This window comes from Heliconius melpomene, chromosome 7 (genome assembly GCF_056956725.1).
Source record: "Heliconius melpomene rosina isolate 202511_hmr_F chromosome 7, ASM5695672v1, whole genome shotgun sequence".
Taxonomy (NCBI): Eukaryota; Metazoa; Arthropoda; class Insecta; order Lepidoptera; family Nymphalidae; genus Heliconius; species Heliconius melpomene.
In genome coordinates this window covers 11,422,827-11,439,962 of record NC_140395.1, presented here as the reverse complement: position 1 = coordinate 11,439,962, position 17,136 = coordinate 11,422,827, and the positions used below count along the sequence as shown (strand labels likewise).

Sequence of the window (17,136 nt, the reverse complement as noted above, 5' to 3'; positions counted from 1 at the left end):
GGAAAACTCTCTTAAACACAACTGTATAAGCTAAATCAACAGTATTAAATCGGATTTTTCTAAGAAATGTTAAACCTAAAGAAAAAAGCGAATTCCATTTTACTGTCGTCGAATATATTTTCTGAAAAAAAAATCGTGAACGAATCTCCAATACTACATAGCTATCGTTTCATTATATTGACTTTTCTCTAAATAAAGGGTAGGAATTTTAATCTCGAATTTTCGAGGGCACTTCTCTTATTTACTTTGTAACGAACTCGGCTGGTAATCATTTTTCAAGAATTCTTAAGCGTACCGAATAACATTGAAGGTTAAGTTTGGCTTGTGATTAAAAAATAAATTTGCATACTTTATAGCCAGCTTTGAAGTAAGTATGTATAATAAGTGAAATTTTATATTTATGGAATTATTAATAGAAGCTAGTCTTGACGTATTATTATATATTTTTTACGATTCTAAGTTAGTTTAAAGATATCCATGTATGAATTATATTTGATGATTTGTATTGATTTGTGGAACTCAATGCTTGTTGCTTCTGTCGAAGGACCGATGGCCGTTGGAACAGACGAGTCCTTGAGTGGAGACCGCGGATCAGCAAGCGTAGCGCAGGGCGTCCTCTAGCTCGATGGACCGACGACCTGAAGAAGGTTGCTGGCTTCGACTGGATGCGGAAGGCGGAGGATCGGGAGCTTTGGCGCACCCTGGGAGAGGCCAGTGTGGACCCGAAAAGGCTGATTTGATTGATTTGATTGAATGCTTGTTACCAGATCGAGGAAACGAAATATTTCACTCTCCCGCGCCACTACGGCCTCACATTGCAATATTATTACTCTATTTACACCAAAAACTACGAAAAGCCAAACTTGAATGGACAAACAGAATGAAGATTTATGAATACCATAATAAAAGTTGCCCCCTACATATACCACACTTTGCAACATTAATTCAGCACTACGTAAAGCGACCGCAAGCCGGACTGAGTTGGGGACGTTGTAAGAGGGCCAGAACAAAGTTATTTCACAATTATGTGAACCTCCCTTAGCAGTTAATATTTAAATATTTCGTAGTTCCTTTTGTAACGAGGCAATCCGTAATGTTAATTATTAACTTGCTGTATATTTGTGGGTATTGTAATAGAATTTTAGGAGGTTGTTTGTTGTTTTTGGCACCTTTGTAGTGTATAGCAAGGAGAAAAGCGAGGTGAGCTAGTGTCACGACATTCCACTTCCATTGTGTAATGAGTAGGACCTCAATGCTATATCTATTAGAACGCAAAAAAACAGAAGTAATTAATTTAAACTACCTTTTTGCGAGTGGGGATTGAACTGGCAGTTACCAATTATTTCATTACCTCGAATGGGGATGAAAGTCACTATTCGTCGCGTTTACAATCACATTTTCATATTAATAATTCAAAAAATAAAAAAATATTTACTAAGTAAATAATTTCTCATATAAAATACCAAAAACATTTCCTCCATTCACAAAGGCGTGTTGTGTCAGCTTATCAAAATCAGTAACTGAGCGTAAAAAGTCAACTGACTGTTAAACGTCAGTTGGACGTTTGATTCCCTTTCCGGCGGCGCCTGTCTTAATAACGGTTATTTCGTCTAAATTATTAGGAAATATATAAAATTATATTCTTATTTCATAAGGTAAAGTATACAGTATACATTTTAGATTCGTGAGCCATTTTATAAAGCCATTGTTGTGAAGCGATGATTGTGTGGTCGAGTAAGTGCGGCGTTAAGTTCCGCCATTCAGATTCTCTTGCACTATGGTGTTACGTCATAGTACCTAAATGTCTAAATTAAAATTATAAACGTTAAGCTTTTATAGAAATCGTGTAGCCGAGCCGTATAGGCGGAGGGGCACAAGCGTGCGACGGTTATGGGTTTGCCCCGCGAAATGAAAAATTTCATATTTTTACTTCCTCGTTCTAGTAACAAAACAAAGCGTGGTGTTGTGTTCCGTCACTTAAAACACGATGCATTAAGAATTCAGCAGAAACTTGAGAGCGAAAGTGTCCTAAAACTAGGTTCCCAGGTTCCTTCTGCTTACCCTTTTATGTGCGGGTTACAGCATGAAACTAAGAAAAAAAGATATCCCTAAATATATATAATTGAAATTTACTCGATCGTAAAATATATTTTATTATTTTAGGAAGGTACAGAAACAAATAGTTTATCGTATCCTTATACGCGTTTATAGCAACATCCATTTAGGTTCCTCGACGTAAACTTCCCCGGTGAATTCCGTTGTAGCCTCCACCTTCGTTTAGGCTGGACATTATTTGAAATTCATGAGCAGCTGAGTAAACAAGGTAGACACTGCGGCTAAGTAAATTTAGAAATCTACAAATGTAGGGTCCCCTTATCTTTTCTTTGTCGATATTTACATAAAGAAAATCCGTTTCTTACTATATATTGTAATTCTTCTTAGCAATACTAAAGTTGTATAAACTTGCGGGTTTCGTTTCGAAACTTTGTTTACAATTCATTTTAAATATTTTATCTGATTAAGACTTTGTTTAAAATAACTTCTTTGTATTCATTAGTCAGTTAAGTGCATTCGCATCCATTTGTTTTAATTAAAATATAACAGTAATTGTGTATTAAATAAATTAGAGTAGTTATATATAACTTGTTGTAATGAAAAACGTCGGTTTCCTCTTCCTGCCTGCTCTCTGCGGGATGCAGCGTGAAGGTGTTTTTTTTTAAACGTAATGGTTATGGGTTCGATCCCCAATTGAGGAATGTGTGGCACGTTTGTGCCCCTGCGCCATGACTGACCTAAAAACATATAAAAGTATGAAATTTTCAACACGTACAATACAAATGGTTCCATCAAAACGACGAACATACGAGTACGTATAAAGACTGCCGCGATATTGCCCATTTTCCCTTATCATTTTCGGGCGAAAAACTTCTTTGTAGGAAGCGATGGTAACCTATTCCACAACGCCGGCAATAACCCTTCAACAATGCCTTTACGCTTTCAAAGAAAAGACTGGCTTTAACCCTTCACGTTTCTAAATAGAGAAGCCATTTACATGCGGGATAAGAAGGTTCCTCTCCCATTTTTGTGATACTTTGATTTTAAGTTATTTGCTAAGATATATTATTTCAAAATCTGAAATTTACTTGGATAAACTTAAACCTTATATATATATTTATAAACAAAATATTTAATGTTTTTTTAAATAATGTTTTATAACTAGAGTTCATTATGTCATAAATCACATGTCACTTTACCAAAAGATACTGAATGTTTCTATAAGAAAATATAGACTAAACATAATCTTTAGAAAAATTCATTTCATAAGACCTAGATAAATCCTAAACAAGCTATAAAGCGCCTTAATAAGTATTACGCTAGAAATCTTTTGAGATCAGTGATATTTACTTTACGGTACGATCGTAAAGGTAAACCTTAGGTAAATTAAACATAAAGAAAATGCCCGCAACTTCTTTGACGTAATAATGTAATCTGACGTTATTTTGCCAATCTTTTGTAAAATATCTAATGTATTCTAAAGTAATTGTATATTTATCTAGATTTCAGACTGAAGCGACAGTCAAGTTAAGTCAAAATTTGTATTAACTGTTATTTAATACAAAGAAATTTTTATTATTTCAAAATTAATAAGAAAATCTTTTTTCTTATTTAACTCATTTCATTCCTTAAATTTGGATATCTCCGCACAGGGAATCCTAGTGAGATATCCAAGGTGCAAATGTCAGGACATTCAAGCGATTTTCTTGGTCAAAAATAAAAAAAAATTGTCTTAATGTAATTTGTATTGGTTTTGTAAATAAAATAATAATAAATAAATAAAATTCCTTGAAATGAAAGTACCCATTCCATGGAACCACAAACACTACCATATGTTATTGGGATTTATGTAATATGATTGCTTCTTCTATTTTCACAATGTCTCAACACTGAATTGTGTTTAAGTCGAGCTTTCGACTCAATTTTAGAGATTTACTGCTCTGCGCCAAGTGAAGTGTTAAAGAGGGTATCAAATACTCTAGTTTTCTTTTGTTTCTTCCATTTATTATTTTATTTATATAAAACTAGCCAGTCGTGGCGCAGGGGCTCAAAATGTGACTGTAAACCGATTGGTTGTGGGTTCGATCCCCATTCGAGGGAATTAAATATTTATTTAAAATATATATTTCGCTCTGGTGTCGAGGCAAAGGGGGGCGTTGAGCTCCACCACTCAACACGCAATGCTTCCAGAATTCTGCAGAAATTGGGAACGGAGTGTCTTAACACTAAGTTGAAAAAATACCCTATTTATAATATTATAGATCAACGAATAAAAAAAAAATATTATAAAATTATATATTAATACTAAGAAAAAATCTACATGGATTTACTAATACTGTATTGAAAATATCTCGAACAGATAAGCGAAGTACAAGACAAGAGTGCTTCAAAAACTTCCTACAACAAACGCTATATAATTGATCATTACTCCCAAGTTCCAACATTCGAGGATCTATGAGGAATATCCATAGTTTTGTGCCAAGTATAACAAGTTCTGATGTTCTCATAATTGAGTTATCGAATTCCTGCTCTCGAACCGTTCGTTCTAAGATGGCTTAAAGGAATTATTGATTGTAATTTGTGGTGTATACCAATTTTTTATCAGCTTCATACTGTATCCCGTTCAATGCAGGGTTGGTAGAGGGAACCTAATATTGAGACACTCCGTTCTCCATTTTCCGCCGAATGTTGGCGGAAGTCAATGTCGCGGTTTACCTCGACACCAGAGCGAAGAAATCAAAATATAAATTTTCCATTATCTCGTACCCTTTCCTTAACTTCGAGTGGGGTTCGAACCCACTACCAGTCAACCACTTGTGCTCAATCAAATTGATAATATTTTTTCTTGATTGATTGCCCTTGATTTAATACCCTATACTTCACTTTCCACATAAATTGTTGAGAGATTGATAAATTGTTGGAAGGCGGAAGTGTATTATTGGAAACGGAGTGTCTTAACACTAGATTCCCTCTGCCTACTGTGCTATATGTGCGATACGTTGTAAAGTTTTGCGATACTTGTATAAAATAGCTAAATAGCGTAAAGAATATACAAGAATTTTTCAAATGCAAAACTTGTGTTTACAATTCATTTCGCGTTCGTTGGAACGAAAATATAGCGACACTGTCGACTCTCGGTGGAAATTCAAATACACGTCATAACTGCCAAATCGTAAGTGGGGGAGCTGGCTCGACGTGTCAAGTTCCGGGTTCACCTATTACTTTACTAGACTATACTCCTAGCAAAGTGAACTTATGTTTTCAAATAATGTACTAAGTTTATTTATTTTTATATTTGAAATAACAATTAATGTATTGATGGTTTAAACTAAAAACTCATTAAAAGTTCTTAAATCTCATAACTAAACAGTCAGTAAACTGAACTGTATATATATATATTTTTTCCCTAGCCTACACCATCCCATTGTTGGGCAAAGGCCTCTCTCCATTTCTTCCATTCCGGTCTATTTAGGGCTATTGAGCACCAGTCAGGCCTATAATGGTCCAGCTCGTCCCGCCATCTCCGTTTTGGTCTAACGATTCTCCTTTTAGAGCTTGGAATGCCTGAACTGTATAATTTATTAATATTTCCATTTCTTCGCACTGATACGTGATGAGGCGCGGTGTTGAATTCTGCCATTCATGCAATGCCTCCGAAAATTGGGGAACGGAAATGTCTTTTCTTTTCCCCAGGTTTTTTTATTTTTTTTATTGAAGATAGGTAAGCATTTGTCCGCTATCTCACCTGGTGGTAAGTGACGATGCGAACGATGGTGGAGCATGCTTACCCAGATAATGCCTATTCACTCTTTCCTTGAAGACGGCCAAGTTGTATTGTTGGTTTTTTCTGCCTACCCTGCTATGTGCGAGATATATCCTTCCAATCTGTTTTAGTGCCGTCATTAATCCTTTGAACTCCATATAATTGAATGTTTATGTATATTTTTCGAACAATTAACAAAATTATTAATAATTTAAAATTCGTTATCTTCGGTATAGTATATACTTACACAAATATGCAGTCGACTACTCGTAGCTTCAATAAATTATATTAAAAAAATCAAAACTAAATTTTAACTTAGGTATATCAATAATAATGACATATAATTAGCAATCAGTAAACGCAAAATTAATGAGGGACTAATTGAATAATCACTTTTAGACCATAGAGTCGTCAGGCACAAACCAATTAACGGAACCAATTTGTCCCAAGTCTCCCAATGAATTAAACCCCTTGATATCTGACCGCCGCTTATATCGAGTTGAGAATTGAAATCAAATTAGATAGTTTCAAATAGGTAGTATTTATTTAGGTCATGTTAAATGTAGTATTTTTTATAGTTATTTATAAGAAAATGCATTATTTTGTTTGTGTATTTAAAGTAAGGTTGGCAGAGGGAACCTGGTGCTAAGACGTTCCATTCCTCACTTTCGAGATATTGTGTATTGGGAGGTGGAACAATTTTTCATTCCCCCGAGTGGGATTCGAATGCACAGCCTAGGACTTACAGTAAGATACACTGCGCCACGCCGTCCTGAATGGCCTTTATTTATTTATACTTTATAACTAACCACCAGAAACCGCTGTCCTTCTAAGAATGTTTTCTTGGTTATTAGTTTCATATCTTGTAGTATTTTCCTTCTGTTAGTATTTAATATGTAGTAAATATATGTTAAAGCAATTTTGGTTTGTAAATGAATATGTGCCCTAAAACTATCGAAAGAAATAAATATTTAACTATATATGCCGCTAACGGCTACAAGTATTAATATGAATATTCAAGAAAACAATAAAAATATTCTGTATAAAAGGAGAACAAAAACAATAAACTATTAACAAAAGAATATAATATATTCATTGAAATTGCAACTTTCAGAATCAGAATTTCAATTTTCTTTTAATTTACAACTCGTTACAAAGACAATGCTGCTACTTCACAAAAAGCAGCTCCATCTCCGATTCGTTCCGAATAAGTTTTCCCATTGAATATAAAATCCGAGAATGGTAGTGTCAAGTGCACCTTGAAGTCCAGCGCCTTCCCTACCTTCCGGGAACCTTCAGCAGTCCATATTGCTTGACAGATTTTGGGATATGTATTAAAAGGTTTTCTTTTAACTAAATGGGAATATGTAGGGCCAAGATCATCTACATTGATTTCTGCTATTGGGCCTTCTTTGATTTTTTTGGCAATATCTATTGATATCTTACTTAATATTGTCGCTAATTTCTGTTTTCGGTGTTCTCGTAGTGTTGCCAGAAACATGATCTCTAAGCTGCAGTCAACTCCATATCTGTTGATTAAAATATTTTTTTAGTAAATTATAGCATATTTTAATATATTACTTGTAAAATTTATAGACGGGGCAAAGCTTCTGACTGAAAATGTAATGGCAGTGGGTTTAATTTTTACACGAGGTTGAACAATGAATCATTTTCATGCACTGGTAACAAGACAAAGTGCGAGGTTGAGTTACGCCACTCAACACGCAATGTTACAAAATTTTCTCATATTAATATGCCTGATACAGTTAAAGCTATTGCCATTAATTGCAAATCTATATTTAAAATAATAACCCGTTAAAATTAAACAAACGGTATGAGCTAAAAATATTTTAAAACTTTAAATATACTCAAAGTTGACTGGATGTTGAGGAAAAATGTTTAATATTAAAGTATTAGTAAATGAACTTAAGCTATTTTCGTAAGCAGCTGCTCTTTCACTCTGTATCAAAGGAGCCTGCCATGGCATAAAATAAAAATAGATTTTAATATTATAAACTTAAATATTACATGTTATTTTTATCTTATTTTTTATGGCAATAATAACATGTTATTAAGACATCCTGTTTTTCATTTTCCAGCGGCACAAGGGTGTGATTGTAACGTGACGGTTGTGGGTTCGATCCCCACTCGAGGAAGTGAGATAGTTATTTACGTTTATATTTCTTCCCTCTGGTGTCGAGGCAAACCGGGGCGTGGAGCCACTCAACACGCAATGCCTCCAGAATACGGCAGAAAGGGGGGAACGGAGTGTCCTAGCACTAGGTTCCCTCTGCCTACCCTGATGTGTGCGGGATACAGCGTGAAGCTGATTTTTTATTTCAATAAAAATAAAAAAACTTAACCTAGCTTTACTATAATAAAATACTTAGTAACATTTTTAAGAATATTAAAAAATATTAAAATGTACTCACTTTTCGAATAAATTGCATCTCCCGTCGACGTTCGCCATAAATTGTATGAGCGAACGTGATGAAGCCTGTGTACAGCGCTCTTCAGCGAATATTTCGAAGAATGGCTTTTCTGTGGCATCTGACGCGTTAACCTGTGAATTGTTATCGAATTTTATATTTAAATTGTGTTATAATTAATTTTATTGTAATATACGAATACTATGGTCTGATTATAAAGAATTGTGGGTTCGATGTCCAGTCGGCTAAATATTTTTTTTTCATTTCTGGCTCTGGTAGACAAAGACCGGTGTGTTTCGAAAATTTGAACAGTATAGATCGCCGTGTTGGCAAAATAGATTCTGTCTGTGTTCTGATATGAGGGCAATAGCGTGAATCGAATAGTGTTATTTATAGGCCTGTATAAATAAGACTGAGGTTTCTGTGATTTCAAAACAAACGAGTTTTTAAAATAAATATAAATTTTCCAAAGTAAAAAAAAAACATAAAATTAAAAATTAAAAATCATAATATTGGCGGTTTGTAGACAGTTGTTCAGACAAGTCCTCCACTCTACGTTTGTTCGTACCAATGTCAACGTCGCTAATTGCCCCTATCGTTAAATGTAAATTATTATGAAAACTTATATTTTTTTTGAAGGACATAAACTAGTGGCATTTACTTATTTAGAAAACGTATAAAAAATTAAACTTTACGGAATTTAAACCCATATTTCTTTTAAATTCCGCTACGTTCATTCAGTATGTGCATTTGCAGAACGTAATGTGCCACATTTGATTGTAAAAAATTTGATAGATTCTATAGTCTAGTTTCCTCATTGTAAAGAATGAAAAGATATATTTTAGAAAAACCTCAAAGTTTATTAGTCTATTTATAGTAAATTAACCTTAAGGCTTATAAAGTTACAGCTCTAGCCCATTTGTGCATAGAATTGGAATTAGAGAATAATTTCAACTTTATGCACAAAAGGGATTACTTAAGAAGATATCACCTCTAATTATACTATTGACCCTTTTTTTGTTATTTATAGTGTTTATTAATAAAAAAAGATGTTAATATATACCGATTGTATTAGTTTAGAATATTATGTCTAAAACCGATTCCTCAGCAATTTAAAGATTTTTTAGATTACGATCACATTGTAGTTAGAAAAGGTGTATATCCGTGACTAATTATACCTAGTTACGGAAATAATGAAATGTATGGTAAAATTAGTATAGTAAAATAAAATAAAATACTAATTAAAATTAGTATTAATATGGTAAAATTAGGTGTGGTAATGAAAAGTTTAAAATAATTTTAGTATAATATTTATGCTCAATTGTTTTTTTAATAAATTTTAAAAGTAAATTTGTTGTCGTTAAAAAAAACAGATAAGAGCAAGATTGAGAATTCTCATAACTTATAATTATTTATAGTAATTTTATTTTATATAAATTTAAATGTTGTCAATTTTAGTTCACAACGCGTTGTGAAATATTTAAATACTTTACTCAAACACTATCATATTAAAATTAAAAATAACTTTATCGTTAAACGTATGTATTTTGATGTATTTAAAATTATTCCGTTACTGAGTGACTGATATAACATACAACGCACAGAAAATACTTCTAGAGTTAAAAAAGTGAAACTGTCATAGTGGGCAAAGTTAAATTAGGCAGCGTAGGAGAGCGCTACGAAAAGGTTTTTCTCGAAATACCCAGGAAATGAGAAAAGATGAGTTTATCTATTCTATGTGTTAAAGTAACTATTTATTTGCGATAATATTACAGATATGAATAAATAAAAAATATGAACATTTTTAATCTCCAAATTAATTTTATATTTAATTTCTCCTATCTTGACAACCAGTCTACTTATGTTACATAACATTTTAGGAGATAGGGAATGTGTTGTCATTAATTATTCACCCCCCACATTCTCCACTCTCCATACATAATTAACTCACCTGTATCTTATTGAACGCTACAGACACCACTTCCCCGGTGTCGACCGCGACAGCGACGACCGACACTCCGTCGAGAGCTGCATCCGCGCATAGTTCTAGTAGTTCCTCTATTGCTTTTGGATTTTTGTTTACTTCTGATCCTATTACAACTGCTTCATCTTGACAGAAAGCCTCACTTATTACCTGGTAATAATGTTTTTACATGATAATAACGGCTTCGCCCGCTTAAACTTATTGTTATATTATACAAAATCTTAATTTAACATAAATAATTCAAATTCAAATTCAAAATATTCTTTATTCAAATAAACTATAAAAGCACTTTTGAATCGTCGAATGTACATGTCAACAAAAAGCTACCACCGGTTCGGAAGGCAGTTCTGCTGAGAAGAGCCGGCAAGAAACTAAAATTTGAAACTAGCATTAAAAATATATAAGCTATTTTATTACAAAAAATATAATAAAAACAAACAATTAATTTATTACTTAGAAGAAAATGCAGTATGCATCGTATTTTGTATTTCAATTTAAACTAATACGATTAGTCACACACTACTCACTCTCAGAGCACCGGGAAATGTAGATGCAGACAGCGACGCTATTTTGTACTTTCCTGAAATTCACACATTGTAAATTATTTTGGGTATTAGCTACTAAATCTATACTTTTGAGTATTTTAACATGTAATTAGTTATATTATTAATTCTAACTTCACGCTCTAGTGTTTGGACACTTAGTTCTCCACTTTCTGCCGAATTCTGAAGCCTAAATATGCAATGGAATGGAATTAATAAATTTTACTTCATCGAAAGGAGAGAACTCACAACGTCTCGTGCTTACATACTTTGTACTTTGTCTCCTACGCACTGGCCTTTTGAATTGACTTAAATTGAAATAAATATAAAATACTAGCGGCTCGCCCGCAGCTTCGCCTGCGTGAACTACGTTATTATTAATTTCTGTCTCTATGAGTACCTACGTCCTATAAGTGACGTCCATGCAATATTTGAGACTTCTAGCATTTGTAGTAACGAAGTTTCATATAAACTTTCAACCCCAAAAACAACCCCTTAGAAGTCGAATATTACAAATTCCCGTCTTAGCGAGCACCTAGGTCCTATAAGTAACTCCTATGCAAAATTTGAGATTTCTAGCACATGTAGTTTCTGAGATTTCGTGATGAGTGACCTTTCGATTTTATATATATAGACTAGTGGGCCCGGACGCGGCTACGCCCGCGAAAATATAAGCCTAAATCATTAAAATAAGTTAAAAAATAATAATAAGTGGAGATTTATTATTAGAAAAAATATCTGAGTAACCGAAACGAACAAACCAAAGAAGAAAAAGTAACTAAAGGAAATTCTTAATATTAGAAAAAAATACCTAAAGTTTGCTGTGCGCGCGTACTAAACATTTTTCTATATTAAACTAGCGACCCTATTGCGGCTTCGCCCGCTTTTACTACTGGATTATTCATATAATGTATGTTTGCAAAGCACTTAAGATAATGTGAAAATTAATTAAACCCTAATGCAACCCGCATTTTCGTAGTTTCAATAAGGATTTTCCAATTGTTTTACACAGCAAGGATTTTTTAGTAGGTACCGTAATTTTAAATCTGTGCTACTAATCTTTTCAAGTACTTATTAAAATATACTTAATTACTATTTTTAGATAGTTAAATGACATTAAATAATACATTCAACTCGAATTATCCAATACGTGCAAACACATCTAAATCTTCGTTGCTATAAAGGCAGGCGGGTTTTTTTTTTCGAGCTTGTGGTTAATGCTGAAGAGGGTATTCTGTCCCTGATGAAAAGCAAGCACTACGTGGCTGCCTGTGACGAAAATTAAATAGAATGCATGGGCCGGGAATCGAAACCGGGCTGCCCGCGTGGCAGGCGAGCATTCTACCACTGAACCACCGATGCGTGTAAGGCAGGCGGGCGCGGCGGACTCGCTTGTATAAGCATAACGTCGCGAGGCGCGTTTCGCAGCAAGGATTTTTTGATATTGTAACAACTTCTAAAGTACTTATTAAAATGAAAAACAGTAAAAGACAGTTTTGGTCTACATTAAATGGCCAACGTAACTAATATACTTATTTATATGCTGAGAGTAAGGGATAAGTGAAACTTGACTCGATGCAGTTGATGTGTCAACGGCGGGATGTGTCAACAATTAAATGCGTTTTTCTCTAAAACTATTCGCAATTTCGAAATATTATAAAAAGCAAATTTTATCTTCGTTTAGTGTAGAAAATTAATAAAGTATTTTAAAGGATAAGGATTAATACCATTATGGAAAAATATCCCTCACAATAAAAAATATATTGAAATTATTATTTTTAGACAGAAAAATGATCACTACACGTTATTCTTAAAAGATACGAATATGCTCTCGCTGACTTTTTTGTAGATCTTATTAAGAGGAACAATACTCCAGTACATTTTTTTCATGTAGTATTTACAATTAAAGCAGCGCATGCGCCAAAGTGTCTCAGCGGGTAGGACTTTATACATATTTATCGTATTTATGTTAATTTATATAAGAATGTACAAATAATAAACTATATATAAACCTTCCCTGAAAAATACTCGACCTAATGGTGAAAACCGCATAAAAATCCGTTGGGTGGTTTAGAAGAAGAAGAGTTAGAAAGTTCAGACAGACACAAAAAGCGACTTTGTTTTATAAGATATAGGATAGGATAATTATTAATTTTTGCGAACAATATTAAATAAAATCTCAAATGATTAAAATTACGATATTTTAAGTGTATAACATCGGTATAGATAACCGAACTGAGATAAATTAATTATAAGCAGCAAATAATTACATAAAAAATAATAGTAATTCGAAAATCTATAAAAATTTACAAAATCATCAAAGTCATCCGCCCGTTCGCGTCGGTCATACTCATATTATGCCGCCCGAAGGCTAGGTCATTTGGAATCAGTCACATCTTAATTATATATTAGAATGTTATACAGTAAACTATAATTTCTATCAAGATGAAATGCTAAAAGTGACTATTATATTTATTTTCATAAGGATGAATATCAAATTATAGAAATCATCTAATTTTTGTTATTGATTTGTATAAAGAGATTTGTATAAATCTATATCGGCGCGCACCATGTATGCATTAAGCAAACTCACTGTGGGTGACGTTTTCTTAAAACAGCAAACTTTGCAAGCCGTTGCTTAGCAACGCGTAGCGACGATTGTTATTAACATGGCGGAATAAATTCCTTGTCAAATTAATTATTTTAATATATTGGTATATAACGAAAATATTACAAATATGAGAAAAAAAAAGTATCCTATGTTCATCCCGGGACCCTCAAGTATCTCTATATGAGTATTTTATCACAATTAAATTAGCGGTTTGGCCCTGATTGCGGAAAAGACAAACAGACAGACAGACAGACAGACAGAGTTACTTTCGAATTTATAATATAGGTATGGATAATTTAACTTAAAATAGCACACTAACTATGAAATAAGAGCACCAAAAATTCAATAGGTACATTTTATTACGAACGCAAATACACTCCCAAAGGCTCTATAGAAAAGTATAATAATAATAGATATTAAAGGTCACATAATGAAAAGGGATCAAAGATAAAGTATTTCGATAAGTTGCAAACCTTTTTACGGATTCTCGTCCCACGCATATTATATTATATAGGAATAGAGAAATATTGTATTAGATGAAATATTGTATTAAATATCTTAATAATATCTTACAGATGCTGGTAGATAGATATTTGATTGTTTCATTAAATAAATTCCCAAGACGTCGCTATCTATTGATAAATTTACTATTTGAGGCCAGTCGTGGCGCAGGGCCACAAGTGAGTGACTGTAAAAATGAAAGGTTGTGGATTCTATGCCTACTTGAGGAAAATAAATATTTCATATTTTCATTTCTTGGCTTTGGTGTCGAGGCAAAGCGCGGCGTTGGCTTCCGCCATGCAACAAGCAATGAATAAAGAATTCGAGAAAAAGTACGAAACGGAGTGTCTTAGGTTCCCTCTGCCTACCCATGCGGGATACGTTGCGAGATAAGCTTAAAAAAGAAATAAAAATCTGTTTGTATGAAATACTTTAAATCTTTATCAGGTCGTAGTTTCTATATTTCTAAGATATAAATAAGAATTGAATTAATCATTATACGCTTCGTTGAGAACACTAAGTGACACTAACATGCTATTATTTAGCATTCATTTGGTCATTATTTTTTGCTTAGCATCGAATGAACTTATAATAAATAAGATTACCTCGTTTAGTTCATATAATAAATTATTCTCTTTATATTATCTATATCTGTGGACTGTAACGCGCGACTATTAATGCGGCAGGTTTTAGGTTCGATTCCCACTCGAGGAAATTAAATATTTATCATTTTCATTTCTTCGCTGGTGTCAAGGCAGAATTCGGAGGAAAGTAAGGAGCGGAGTGTCTTATTACTTAAACTCTACGATATATACATTATTTAACAAAAATCGTATGAATATTAACTATGTTATCGTTATCATATAATAACAAAAGCCAGAAATTAATTTTATCATTTGGACCAAATTTATTATTCATTGATATGCTCTATATCTAGACCAATTATATCGTAAATTATAATATACGTCTATTTAAGAGAACTAGAGGACCCGTTGATGCTTATTACACGTTGCCATAGCAACTTGTATGTCACTTTAGAAATGTATGCTTGCATGAGTTATATTTAATTTATTAATTGAAAAAAAACATCGTATTAAAATCGTAAAGAGATACAAAGTTTATATAGATACAAGTACATACATATATGTATATATTTTCATAATATACAGTTATACGCTATGACTAGTCTAACGGGACTAGGACTAAGTCTACTTATAGTACTTTATTAAACCTTTTGTCAACTTTAGCAATATTTGAACCAAAATATAAGCTTGATAAGCATTCATTAAACTCACCATCACTTGTTATCATCCATTCCATTTTATAAGAAAAAAAAACTAAATTTTATCGAATGCTAATGAAAACCTGCGCACGCGCCGATATCGCACACTCTACTGACAACTGACAAGTAACAAGTGACTGACTGCTACAAATACGGTATGTGTATTGGCGGAAATAGTAATTGATGATAAATTATAATTTACATAGCTCGTTCACTAAGCAATATTTCCTTATAGATAATTAAAAATACGCAATGGATGATTGTGGGTGTACATATAATAAATTAAGTTGATATCGAGTTTAAAACTATTATAGGTCTTATCTTTCGTTAATTTATTTAAATGTTATAATTTTATTAGTCTATACTAAGTTACTGTCAATTTGATACTGATATTTCTACTTTATGAGAATTAAAGTAACTTTTAACTGGATTTCTTTTTACATAAATTTTCCTATTGTGTAACATTCTCTATTATCTGTATATTTTCGTATTTTCTCTTCTACCAAAAGGCATTGGCAAAGTGCTTAGTATTTAACTGGCGCTTTGGAAACACTATAAACAAAGAACAGAACAGAAAATTAAAATTATATAATAGGTATGTAACATATATATTATATATTTATATAATAAAGTAAATAGGTATATAATTTAAAGTAAAGGTATAATTTAAGAATCTTAATGTGAAGGTCGTCAACAAGTGCAGCAGTAGTTAAAATTTCCGTATAATATAGTTAAAAAGTTTCCTTAAATCGGACAAGCTATTTTTAGAAGTTTATTATATTATTAAATATTCATCTCATATAATTGTTGAACCTGTGACCTTCGCTAGTATCATTCTACATTATTATAACGATAATAGCATAGTGAGAGTAACAAGAGATAAGTCTATACAAATGCCTACCTTTTGTTAAGTAATTTATTCTTTAATAGGTGATAAGATTTTAAAATCGTAATTTCTATAGAACTTGTTTACATAATAGCATTTAGAGTCAAAGTCGCCGTTGCGAAGGCCAAGCATTATGTAAATGACAGGCGAATTTTGAACAGCCGCTACAAATGGTGCCCATTTTCTTGTAAAGTAGAATAAAATCTTAGAGCATAATGTTTTACCTATTCTACTTGTATTTGTATAAGAATGGTTAATTTAAGTAAATTTAAATCCAATACGAGTAGGATCTATACTAATATTATATAGCTGAAGAGTATGTTTGGTTGAAAGGACTAATCTCAGGAACAAATACTTCAGCTATTTTAATATTATGCTTTATAAACCCAACACAGACTTTTCCTACAATATCCGAGATCGGAAAAGATATTCTAAAGTAATATTGGTGTTTGTTGCCGTACCTTAAACTATTACAAGATGTACGTATTACATTTCAAAATCTTTTTTTTTCATTTAAGATGGAATTATTGAAATTAAATTAAAAATATTTAATAATATTGGCAGGTATTAGTTAACCAAGGATGGAGAAAATAAATATTAATTATAAATGTATGAAAAATAATCATTTACAAAATTCAATTCCATGTTCCATCCACACCAAACGACCGAAGTTACTCACTTCCAAAAATTTTCCAAAACATTTTTCTCCTGAGATTAGCAACCAAAAATATAAAAAGAAAAGTCTTATTAATATTTCACATTTACTTCATCCAATTTAAGAAATTCGAAGGTACTTTTACTCAGCAAGTTTGTCCTGTTATAACGATAGCTTTTATTTATGTGTCAATTTATATGCATATGAGTTAATAAAGATAGTATCGATATTCGTTACTATGTAAATTTTATGAATTTTAATTCATATATCTTTTCAAACCCATAGAAAGAATATCCCTTGTATACATACATTGGTTGTTTTTCAGTTTTTTCCGAATAGCAGGATTATTGTTTATAGAGGGATGGCAGTTCAAGACGTAGAGTATTAAGAACTCTAATAATTGCGGTACTTAACGCCGCTCTTATCGA

The 17,136-nt window shown here is 32.4% G+C and overlaps 1 protein-coding gene across 1 annotated transcript; it reads right to left on the bottom strand.

Moving 5' to 3' along the window:
• Positions 1-6,886: 6,886 nt before the first annotated feature.
• LOC146537859 (uncharacterized) lies at positions 6,887-15,306 on the bottom strand. Its single transcript, XM_085188148.1, has 5 exons — positions 15,181-15,306; positions 10,759-10,811; positions 10,199-10,381; positions 8,251-8,381; positions 6,887-7,347 (listed from the first exon to the last, which is right to left on the bottom strand). The coding sequence occupies exons 1-5, from the start codon at positions 15,203-15,205 to the stop codon at positions 6,969-6,971; spliced, it is 771 nt and encodes a 256-aa protein (XP_085044274.1). The 5' UTR covers positions 15,206-15,306; the 3' UTR covers positions 6,887-6,968.
• Positions 15,307-17,136: the final 1,830 nt, after the last annotated feature.

Bases quoted from the DNA above. Each gene is read 5' to 3' on its own strand.
- LOC146537859 (XM_085188148.1), bottom strand. From the start codon at position 15,205: ATGGAATGGATGATAACAAGTGATG. The intron at 10,812-15,180 runs GTGAGTTTAATG...TGTGAATTTCAG, and splicing joins ATGGATGATAACAAGTGATG to GAAAGTACAAAATAGCGTCG. The intron at 7,348-8,250 runs GTGAGTACATTT...TTTAATCAACAG, and splicing joins AGATGCAATTTATTCGAAAA to ATATGGAGTTGACTGCAGCT.